The 10,991-nt window shown below is 49.7% G+C and overlaps 2 protein-coding genes across 7 annotated transcripts in view; one reads left to right on the top strand and one right to left on the bottom strand.

Annotated features, from left to right (window-relative positions):
- Positions 1-1,518: 1,518 nt before the first annotated feature.
- Positions 1,519-4,766, top strand: LOC123061832 (alpha/beta hydrolase domain-containing protein 17B). Its single transcript, XM_044485117.1, has 5 exons — positions 1,519-2,085; positions 3,126-3,162; positions 3,263-3,499; positions 3,581-3,628; positions 3,910-4,766. The coding sequence occupies exons 1-5, from the start codon at positions 1,712-1,714 to the stop codon at positions 4,306-4,308; spliced, it is 1,095 nt and encodes a 364-aa protein (XP_044341052.1). The 5' UTR covers positions 1,519-1,711; the 3' UTR covers positions 4,309-4,766.
- An 80-nt stretch (positions 4,767-4,846) lies between these two features.
- The window catches only part of LOC123061830 (LEAF RUST 10 DISEASE-RESISTANCE LOCUS RECEPTOR-LIKE PROTEIN KINASE-like 1.2), a 21,820-nt gene continuing 15,675 nt past the window's right edge, over positions 4,847-10,991 (bottom strand). For 2 of the 6 annotated variants that reach the window (XM_044485115.1, XM_044485113.1), the window contains exons 2-5: positions 6,797-6,829; positions 6,184-6,502; positions 5,647-6,097; positions 4,847-5,557 (exon numbers count right to left, since the gene is read on the bottom strand). In XM_044485115.1, the coding sequence (XP_044341050.1) occupies positions 5,219-5,557; positions 5,647-6,097; positions 6,184-6,502; positions 6,797-6,829 (1,142 nt within the window). In that variant the 3' untranslated portion in view covers positions 4,847-5,218. Of the gene's footprint in view, positions 5,558-5,646; positions 6,098-6,183; positions 6,503-6,796; positions 6,830-9,524; positions 10,958-10,991 lie in introns of those variants that run through there. The other 4 variants (XM_044485114.1, XM_044485111.1, XM_044485112.1 and 1 more) reach the window with 3 other exon arrangements.

Genomic DNA, 10,991 nt, shown 5'->3' with positions numbered 1-10,991 from the left:
GTGACTCTCGCGAAAGCACAACCGTGCCTCTCGTAGAAGCAAAACCGTGACTCTCGTGAAAGAAAAAAAAACAGAAAACGCGTTTATTTCCGTTTCCGAAAGGCACGGCCATGACTCTCGCTAAAGCACAAGCGTGCCTCTCGCGAAAAAAAACCGTAACTTTCGCGAAAGGGAAAAAAAGAAAACACGTTCTTTCGCGTAAAAAAAAATTCTCAATTTTTTTGATCGAAAAGCTAAGTAAGACCGGGGAAAACCAAAACGTAAAAAAAAACCCGTTTAAAAAGCTAAAAACGCGTACGAAAAAATAAAAAAAATAAAATCCGATGGAAGCGTCCAGAGCGCGACACGTGACGAATGACTGAGAGCGCGTCAAGTGGCACTGATCGTTGCGAGGCTCCCGAAGGAGCGCTCGTTAACTAGTTGCTACAAATGTTCCGGCCCATCAGTCTGCACGTTTAGCCTACTCACTTGATTGGACCGAGAGTTGGCTTGATATAAACCCTGAGTTTCTTATTTCGTGCCCACGGGCGGACTGTAACACAAAGGAGCTCCACTATAGTACAAAATATTAGTGCACTTGTAGTATTTTGACGGGAGAATCGCGCGTAGAAGGCGCGGCAGATGTGTGATTCTTCCCAGCAAGCTCGTTGGTCAAAGGAGCTCCTGCTCCTCGTGACCTGGTCTCCCATGCCCGTCACGCCGTCCCGCGATATGATGCCACATCTCCTGTTTGCTGGCTGTGCACATGGATCAAATCAAAAGCGAACAAGGAGGAAACGGACGGAGAGAGAGACCCCCGTCCACCGATTGGACTTTCCCCGCCGATCCCTATCCAACCGGCAGGAGGGAAAAGATCGATCTTTGCGTCCGGCGCGCTCTGGGACCGGACGGGTTCACCCGTCGGCGCGACGTGTGTGTGTGCCTGGGCTCGCGCGGGGGGCGTCGTGTCTGCTCGTTCGTTCCGTATATGTGTGTAGGTTTACTTTTGCTGGAGCTGTGCTAATTAAAGTGTAGGAGACACTCCAAGCTCGAGTCGAGTACATGACCCGCACCGATGAAGCGCAGATAAATAAAGCGGGAAAGACCGACGGGTTCTTTACAAAAGGAGCCATACAGCTTGTCATGTACTGGTATGCTGCAATCGTCACACCTTTACACCCCCATCCTAAAGAGAGCCTTTTCTTTTATCGGGAAACTAAAAAGGGAGCCGACCTCGCCACGTTCTCTCCTTCAACGTACTCCTAGTTCTCTTCGCCTAGCCTAAACCATCTCTAGCCAACCATTTACATCTCCGACGATCCATTTTAATTGGTTCTTTTTGTTGTTGAGGCAAATCCATTCTGAGTAGTAAAAAGAGAAAGAATGGGAGAAATATTTCACTAGTTGGCCACCCACCATAGACGACGACGGCAGCTGGCGGCCTCAGCCGATCCGCCACATTCCGCTAGTCCGGGTGAGTCCAACCGCTTCGCTCCTTTCGCTAAATCTAAAGTAAAGGAAACCCCGAGCTAAATCCAACGCTAGAATTAAACACGCTCGCCACGGAAAGTACGCACCAGCGAGTGAGCTCCCACCTCCCTCCCTCCCCTCCTCTCTGCTCCCACCACCAAACCCTCCGATCCAAACCCTCTCTCACCTCGCATGCGGCCGCGCCCCCCGAGGCGGCGGCGCAGCTGACCCCTTCCCACCGCCGCTCCCGGAGCCCGCCGGCATGGGCGGGGTCACGTCCACCATCGCCGCGCGCTTCGCCTTCTTCCCGCCCACGCCGCCCTCCTACACGCTCGTCGCCGACGCGGCCACCGGCCGCCTCCTCATCCCCGAGATCTCCCGGCCCCCCGCGCGCCGCCGGAGGCGGGACGGCGGCGGGGACTCCTCCTCAGGTGCCGCCGCAGCAGCCGAGGAGGAGGACGCCACGGAGGTGGTGCGCCTCCGCACGCGCCGCGGGAACGAGATCGTCGCCGTCTACGTGCGCCACGCGCGGGCCTCCGCCACGCTGCTCTACTCCCACGGCAACGCCGCCGACCTCGGCCAGATGTACGGCCTCTTCGTCGAGCTCAGCCGCCGCCTCCGCGTCAACATTTTCGGGTAATGCTCCCCTCCCCCCGCCTCACTTCGCTTCATTCTTACTTCTTCGAAGCCGGAGTTGCTTGCGGCTGAGAAGGTTTCCATTAGGGGAAACTTCCGGGAGACGTTTGGGAAAGGTGCGTACTGGGTAGTAGTAGTAGGAGTATATGGATATGCGTTGTGCATTTATTAGCAGTATTAGATTCCGTGTGCCTATTTATGAATGGTTGCTGCAATTTTGCAAGAGGGGTTTTTCTCTATTTTTTCGGAGTAAATTGGCGAAAGATCATCTTATTTAGGTAGTACCACTTCACTGCTGCAGATCCTCTTCCTCTCAAATGTTTGAATTGCACACAAGATAAGGAAAAAGAACCTTGTTGCTAGTATTAGCTGCGGATGAAATTCAGCTGTATTAGCTGCCACGTTTCCCCGTTCCAGTTAGTTACTGTTTAGCACTATGTAATCTGTCCAGCCATGAAAATTATCTTTATATTGCTGTCCAACACGGCGAGACCCTCAATGTATATTTGGTTCTTGCTTTTGGTGTTAAGGGACACACCATATCAGTCCATTAGTTTAGAAAACCTCGACCTTATTTCTAGGATTAGATGGATTTAAGAAAACAGGCGGTTGCCTAGTAGTGTGCTGTATATGCTACAGCAGAAACTCTGTAACTTAAGTTTAATATAGTTCCAGTTCCAGGCCATCTCTTGTTAGTTACACCGTTATACGGTAAGAATGGGGCCATGGTACTGTACCCGACATTGTGGGGGTGCTAAAGAAATAAGATAATGTATTTTGTGGAGGTAGCTTGGATCTGACACAAGAAACTTTTCGAATGATGAGGAGAGGGTATGTTGTATTTCGAGGCATAATTAGTGGGTCTGTCTAGTGGATCACCAATGTACCTGATGATTGGAATTATGCAGACATGGATCCCAAGACCCCTCCCCCCACACCACCCACACACTCGCTTGATTTATGTTCAAAGTTAGTACCCTACAAAAGAATATGTTTCCCCCCTGACATCCATCTTAATAGACCCCCCCTACGTGTTGCAGGTATGATTATGCTGGTTATGGGAGGTCTACAGGGAAGGTATATTTGTGTTTGCGCTGTTTCATCTTTAACTTACATAGCAATGCCAATCTTCTATGCAAGCATATCTTAATGGACAATTTATTCTTCCATTGAACAGCCCACTGAGTATAATACATATGCAGACATTGAAGCAGCATATAACTGCCTCAAGGAAAAATATGGTGTGCCAGATGAGGATATAATTTTGTATGGACAATCTGTTGGAAGTGGTCCAACCATTGATCTTGCTTCACGGTTGCCAAATTTGCGAGCTGTGGTTCTTCACAGTCCTATTTTATCTGGACTGAGAGTGCTATATCCAGTCAAAAAAACTTTTTGGTTTGACATTTACAAGGTTAATTCGATTCCCCCCCCCCGCCCCCTCCCCAGAGTTGTTGATGATAAATGGCTGATAAAATTTTCCTCCATTTTGTAGAATGTCGACAAAATCAGCCTGGTGAATTGTCCAGTTCTTGTCATTCATGTAAGTTCTATTAGTTTACCCTACCCTCTTCTTTTTCAATACTGTCTGCCTCTTGCATTGCCTCTCTGGTGGGATAATGGATTGAGAAGCTGACAATAGATGATTCATTTGTAAATGCTCACCAAGCCAAGTATGTAAAAATAAAACAAAAATGAATCAAATGAACAATCAGATGTCAAAGTTGCTGGGGTGATAATCTAACACTAGAGTTTCTACTTTACAATTTTGGTGCTTCAGTTGCCATAAGCCCATAACTGAAACAATTATAATACTTATGCCAGGGCACGTCAGATGATGTTGTTGATTGGTCCCATGGAAAGCAGCTATGGGAGCTTTGCAAGGTGAAACATTCGCCTTTGTGGCTAAGTGGCGGTGGGCACTGCAACCTTGAGCTGTATCCTGACTACATCAGGCACTTGAAGAAGTTTGTGTCGAGCCTTGGCAAAAAATCAACGAAACCTGACTTGAAAGAGTTACCAGCAACAGAAGACACATCTCGCAAAGACGCAGAATCTGTGTCCTCGGACAAACCCCAAGAAGCTGCAAAGTGCCGACAGATCTCGCGGAAGAGCTTAGATAGTAGAGTTGGGAAATCCAAAACGGTGGATGTTCCTGAAAAGCCACGAATGAGCTCAGATGACGTTGACAAGTTTAGGAGGAGAAGATGCTTGGTTTGGTGATCTATGATATGACGTCTGCACAGTTCATGGAGTAGTTTCCGAACACCATGGAATGGGGATCAAGCAACTGTGTCATACTGTATAGCGAGGAACAACGCCGACAGTTCCCGCAGTAGAGGGATAATAGCTGTGTTAAATGTGGGAGAAGAAGAATGAGGACGCTGGTGAATAAGCTGTTATTTATCAAAGAGGGTACGTCTCAACATGGTAACTTTCTCGGTTAATTAACCTGTATTGCAACCCCCAGTGGTGGTAGGATTTCCATCATGTAAAAGTGTACCGTGTTATTGTCTGTAATCACGAGGGACAAGGATAGAACATTTGTGGCCACTTTGCGGCGCAGTCTAAAGTCTTGGAGCAATCACAAGAAGCAACATATTCTAGTCTGGATATGCAAATATAGTGTTCATATGTTTTGTGGCTTGAAAGGAACTTTCCATTCGTTGCGTCTTTCTGCACTTCATGTGTGTACACTGTACTGTATGTTACTTAGAATCTGACTGTTGGGGCTGCAGAATAGACATAACTCAAGATCAGGTGAATCCCAAATGGTAAAAACCTATGTAATCATATGCATCATATAACCAGTTCAGCACACCACTCCAGCGTACGTACGTAGTATGTACAGTACTGTCTCTACCGTGGCAGTTTAAAAAAACAAGCACATATTTACATCAGCTGGAAGGGGGAAAAAAAGGAATCGTCGGATCGCTCATACACGGCAAGCAAATCTCTCAATAGTGATAAAATAAAAACTCGGCCGGCCGCAAACACTGATCTACTAATCTACTACTGGCTGGTGTTAGGGGTGGTGTTCCTGCTGTCCCAGGGAGCGTGCACCGTGTTGGGAGAGAAGGGCTCGGCGAAGTCCTTCTTGCCTTTGCCTCCACCGTCTTTGTGACCCAGGCAGTCATCCTGGATGGCCCTGAGCACGTCCAGCACCTCCCTGATCGGCGGGCGCATCTCGCCGTTCTGCTGCAGGCACCGGAACGCCAGCTCCGCCACCATGGTCATCATCTTCCTCGCCGCCGGGTCCGACTCGTAGCCGAGCTCCACGTCCACCAGCTCCTCCAGCCGGCACTTCTGGATCTTGCTGATGGCCATGCCGGCCAGGTTGATCTCGTTCCTCTGCCGGGTGATGTCCACGGCGGGCTTGGACGAGATGAGCTCCACCAGCACCACGCCGAAGCTGTACACGTCGCTCTTGTCCGTCAGCTGGTAGCACTGGTGGTACTCCGGGTCCACGTACCTGCCATCAACAAAATGATCCGTCAGTTACATGCTCCTGTCTGTGTCTGCACAATATATGCCATGGACATGAGCGGCGTGGGTGCGTACCCTGGGGTGCCCTGGGGGGCGGTGGAGACGTGGGTGGCGTCGAGCGGGAAGAGGCGGGAGAGGCCGAAGTCGGCGACCTTGACGTGGAAGTCGGTGTCGAGGAGGATGTTGTTGGTCTTGACGTCGCGGTGCACGATGGGCGGCTCGATGGCGTGGAGGTAGGTCAGCGCCGCCGCGGACTCCACGGCGATGCTGAGCCGGAGCGGCCACGGCAGGGCGCGCTCCGCCGCGCGGGGCCCGTGCAGGTGGTCGGCCACCGTGCCGTTCTGGACGAACTCGTAGACCAGGAGCAGCTCGCGGCTCTCCTTGGAGGTGCACCCGTAGAACATGACCAGGTTCGGGTGCCGCAGCCGGGCCAGGATCGCCGCCTCGTTCACGAACTGCTCCACGCGCCGGTAGCTGTTGTTGTACAGCCGCTTCACCGCCACCACCCGCCCGTCCCCAAGGTAACCTGCAACCCATGATCAAGTTCAGGTCTCCACCAACGGAGCTACGTAGGTAGATTGTTGCACAAGTGCATTTCACGTGTTGTAGTACCTTTGTAGACGGTGCCGAAGCCGCCGTCGCCGAGCTCTCTGTTCTCGTTGAAGGAATCGGTGGCCTCCTCGAGCTCCTCGTAGCTGAACCGGTTGCCCATGTCCTGGGAGCTGCCGGACTCCATGTCGCCGCCCCTGGAGCGCGTCGGGGTCCCGCCCGAGCCGCTGTACCTGTACTTGAGGAGCTTCGAAGACGAGTTCACCACCTTCCTCTGCCTTCTCTTGCGAATGAACAGAAAGACCATGACAGCAGCAACAAGCAATGCACCTCCGACACCGACCACCACACCTGATTTTTTTTATGAAGATCATATTAACCACTGGCATTGTGTCAGCTAGTTGTACAACTCAGAGGAATGTACAGATAGTATCAGGTCGATGCGATGGTAAGATTGACACAAATCTCTGTTACTGAAAGAACTAAATCAAAAGCGCAGTTAAACTACAAGTGTCAGCAGAGTGCAAGTTCATATTTCACATATGCTGAATCACCGATCAATCGTAGCTGCTGAAATAGCTTAAACAGGTCTTGTGCGGCATCCAAACATTAACAAGGAAAGAAAATAACTGCACGAGTATTGATAAGTGACACGGGACATATGTATGTGTAGTACCTGCTATAGTGACATTCTTTTTCTTGTTCGAACCTGCATGACAATAACAAACACACAAAAAAGTCAGCAATAAAGTCTCAAAATTACAGGACAACCAAATGATGAGTAATATATTGTTTCCTGTCATTAATTCTGACTGCTTATTGAAAACTATAAAGGCAGGAAAACACGTATGCTCAAGACAGCTGAAATAGCCATACGAATATCTGACCATTGGTATCAGAGAGTTTGGAAAAAGCATTCAAAGACTACTAGTCTTAAAAGTCTTGGTTTTTATACTTAACAATAAGCTTCAGTACTTTGCATTAGGGGTCAATTTATTCCCCACAAAAGAGAGAGGGACTAAATTTTGAGCCACCAACTCACACCATCTGAACTTGTCTAGGTTAGGTTATTAGAAGATAAAAGCAGATGCAGCATCTTTGCATTCATCTTTTCTTTGTTTTGTTGAAGAATTGACATTTTGTGTTCAAGAAATGGTGCATCATGACAGCAAGATGAAAAATACAAGACTTTGTTCACATTTATGAGGGCTTAGTCCTTAAAATCACAATTAACATATGCATAGGCATGCATGACAGATAGTACTCCCTCCGTCCGAAAAAACTTGTCCCAGGCTTGTCCCTCAAATGAATGTATCTAACACTAACTTGGTGCCAGATACATCCATTTGAGGGACAAGTTTTTTTGGACGGAGGGAGTACTATTTTAGGGGACACTATATATATCTATATGTAGGGTTTCAGCATCAGGAAAGATAAGTGAAGAATTCATAAAGGCACGCAAAAAATGCATGCTCAAGCCAGTTGAAATCCTGAAAAATTTCCCTTGTAAAAAAGTGAAAATATTATTTTACCATGACGTTAGAGCGTCTGGAAAAGCTTTCAAAATGAAAGATTAATACTACTAGAAAGTCTTGGTTTTTATACTTAACAATGAACTTCAGTGCTTTTGCATTAGGGCTCAATTTATTCCCTACAAGAGGGACTAAATTTTGAGCCACCAACTCACACCTATGGATTTTTGCATTCATCTTTTCTTAGTTTTGTTTAAGAATTAACATTTTGTTTCCAACAAATGGTGCATCATGACAGTAAAACGAAAATACTATGCTTGTCGAAGAATTAACATTTTGTTTTCAAGAAATGGTGCATCATGACAGCAACACTAAAATACTATGACTCTGGATAAAGTTGTAGCAAAGCATACAAGTTTGCATTTTGCGGTGGGCTTTAGTCCTCAGAGTATTTGTTAACATACTTTACAATGAACTTCAGAGAGTATATATAGGCATGGCAAGTAGTAGTATTTTAGGGGAACATTAAAGATACCTATAGGTAGGGCATCGGCATCAGGAAAGAAATTTGAAGAAGTCATAAAGGCAGGAAAACTGAAAACTACATGCTCAAGACAGCTGAAACACTGAAAAGTTTTCCCTCATATAAAAAATGAAAATATTATCTGACCATGACGTCTGAAAAAGCATTCAAAATCAAAGACTAATGGCCTGGAAAGTCTTGGGTTTTATACTTCACAATGAACTTCAATGTTTTTGCTTTAGGGCTCGATTTTTAATTCCTTGGAAAAGACGGAGCAAATTTTGAGCCACCAACTCACACTATCTGAACCAGTCTAGGTTAGGTCTAAAGATAAAAAAGCTGAATAACACGCCCCCAAATTGTTCAAATCAGACGTTGATGGTCCAAAGTAATGTTTCTGTAGCCATATGATAGAAGATTTGCACAGATTTTGGAGGCGGCCCAGATCTCAGGTTGCTTCACCTGCCCTGTGTGGATCATGCGGTGTGAACACCAGCGATGCAGGGCAACAACGACCAGCGGTCGAATGAATGTGCCTCCCTTCTTCTGTCTGTTATTACAAAGTGTGAAAGGATGTCGACCCTTCAAGTAAACAGGGCAAAGGCCTGGTGCACATCAACTTTGCGACCGATCACCTACTGAACCATTAATTCGCTGGTTAGCTCTTGCCGGGAAGCTGCCGCAGCAGCCAAGACGGCAGACGGGGCATGAAAAAGTGCTACTGCCACCTCCGATCCATAACAAGTGTCGCAGTTTTGAACTGACCCCGCGGTCGCTGGATGGAGTTGCGCGTAACCGGAGACGATTTTGGAGCTCGGAAGGACCGAGTCCATGGATGGAGTTGTGTCGATGTGCATTAATTTTTTCTTCCCCGAGTAGCCGTATGGTGAAGCATACGCGATCGACGTGATTTGCTGGACATGGATGTTCCGGAAAGAGTATTAACTCCTCTCGACGCAACTCAATGACGGTTGGGCCATGGGGAGGAAAATCGGAGGCATCATTGTCGGATGGAAAAAGAAGGCATGGGAGGATGAATGGTACGGGTGTGATTTATTGAGCTTCATTTCCTTTCTTTTTCCAGGGAGAGCTTTGGTTCCTTTCACACGCTGATATTTCTCTTTCTTCTACGCTGAAAATTCTAAGTTGCTCAGGTGGCCTATGCACCCGTCAGGTTATGAGTGTGGATGAAGCTAGCGAGTACCATGAGCCTATGATGACTTCAGTTATGGCATGCAAATTACTACTAGTGACTGCCAAGCGAAGCTACCCAGAGTGTCCGGATTGTTGGTTGTGAGTGAAGGACGGGCTATAAGGCAAATGAGGATTCTCAGCACCAAGATTAGATGGTGTGTACGGTGCTCGGTCACAGAAGTGCTGCAGCAGTTTGATCGGAACGGTGGGCTTACCGGGCAATGGCGCGGTGGTGTCAGATATCTTGCTGCAGCCGGCGGCGCTGCCAACTACCAGGGCGCCGTTGGCGCAGAAGCAGCCCAGGAAGCCCGCGGTGCGGTTGTACCCGCACTTGCCGCCGGATTGCTCGCACGGGTCGCACGGGCCGGAGCTCCGGTCCCAGCCCACCTGGAACCCGCCGCGGAGAGCCTTCGCGTACCCGTCCTCCCTCCACCCGGGGTCCTTTGCGTCGGCCGGGAGGGCGTCCTTGAGCACGGGCGCTGCGTAGACTGACCGGCACGCCTGCCACCAGTCCTTGGGAGGGATCTCGCGCTCCGGCAGCACGAAGGACATGGTGGCAGGCTCTTCTCCGGAGCTCCCGCAGGTGACCGGCTTGATGCTCGGCGGCTTGCGCAATGGCTTGGGATTGGGAGGGAAATCGGCTTCCGGCGGGAAGGTGCAGTTGAGGAAGAAGAAGAGGTAGGCGACGGTGGAGGTGGGCAGATGGAACTGCTTCGGGACGGTCACGTTGTGATCGACCATGGGACAGCTGGTGCCATCGTCGAGGGCGTCGGCGTCGGCGAGGGAGACGGTGAGGCTGGTGTAGTTGATGCCCGACACCGTGTAGTCGTGGCCCCCGAGGAGGAGGGTGGGCTTGTCGTCGTCACAGACGATGCCCAGGCCGGGGTAGCCGCAGTACGACGACGACTGCGGCCCGCCGTACGCCGGCACTGCGTCCTCCGTCCCGTTGTAGAGACGGAACGGGTAGCGGACAGTGAGATCGCCGCAGGTGAGAGGCTCGAGCTGGCACGTCGGGCGGTCGGCTGGACCGCCATGGGAAGCGGCGGCGAGGAGGACGACGAGCAGGACGACGATGACACGGCCGAGGCGGTGGCGGTGGAGGGGAGACATGGCCAGTTTCTCGAATTCTTCTCTGGTTGGCACGAGCTGGGCCGGTTTCTGCGCGGTTGGTTGCCTGCCTCCTGGTTATAAGCCGCGCGCTGAGCATGGCTGGGCGGGGTTCGGGTGAGGGGGTTGGCCGGTTGGGTGGGCGGTGCGGGACGTACGGCACCGTGACAGTTGATGGGACGCCTGTGCTGTGGCAGTTGCGACGGGCCAGCTTGCCGCGGCTGTGCCAAGTCTCCTCCCCGTAGCTGAGTCGCGACTCGCGACTCGACAGTGGTTTCCTTTTTGTTGCCGGTCCAAGGAAATATGCTCGTGCTCTATATGATATAGTTTGGCGTTTTATCTAGAAAGATTTGGTTGTCTTTCGGAACGATTCTGCACCTGCACGACTATGATGGTGATTATGCACACTCTCTCTTCGGCCACGTGGACATCCCAACGGTTTCCCTGCAGTGGCGGAGCCAGAAACACAATATAGAGGGGGCCAAACATGTTATATGATGTTAGACAGGGTTAAATCATCTAAATCTTGCTAATTTTGTTTGACAAATAAAGGATCAAAAGCACATGTAGTTATA

The sequence above is a fragment of the Triticum aestivum genome, chromosome 3A (assembly GCF_018294505.1).
Source record: "Triticum aestivum cultivar Chinese Spring chromosome 3A, IWGSC CS RefSeq v2.1, whole genome shotgun sequence".
In the NCBI taxonomy this organism is placed as follows: domain Eukaryota; kingdom Viridiplantae; phylum Streptophyta; class Magnoliopsida; order Poales; family Poaceae; genus Triticum; species Triticum aestivum.
This window is presented reverse-complemented; position numbering and strand designations above follow the sequence as displayed.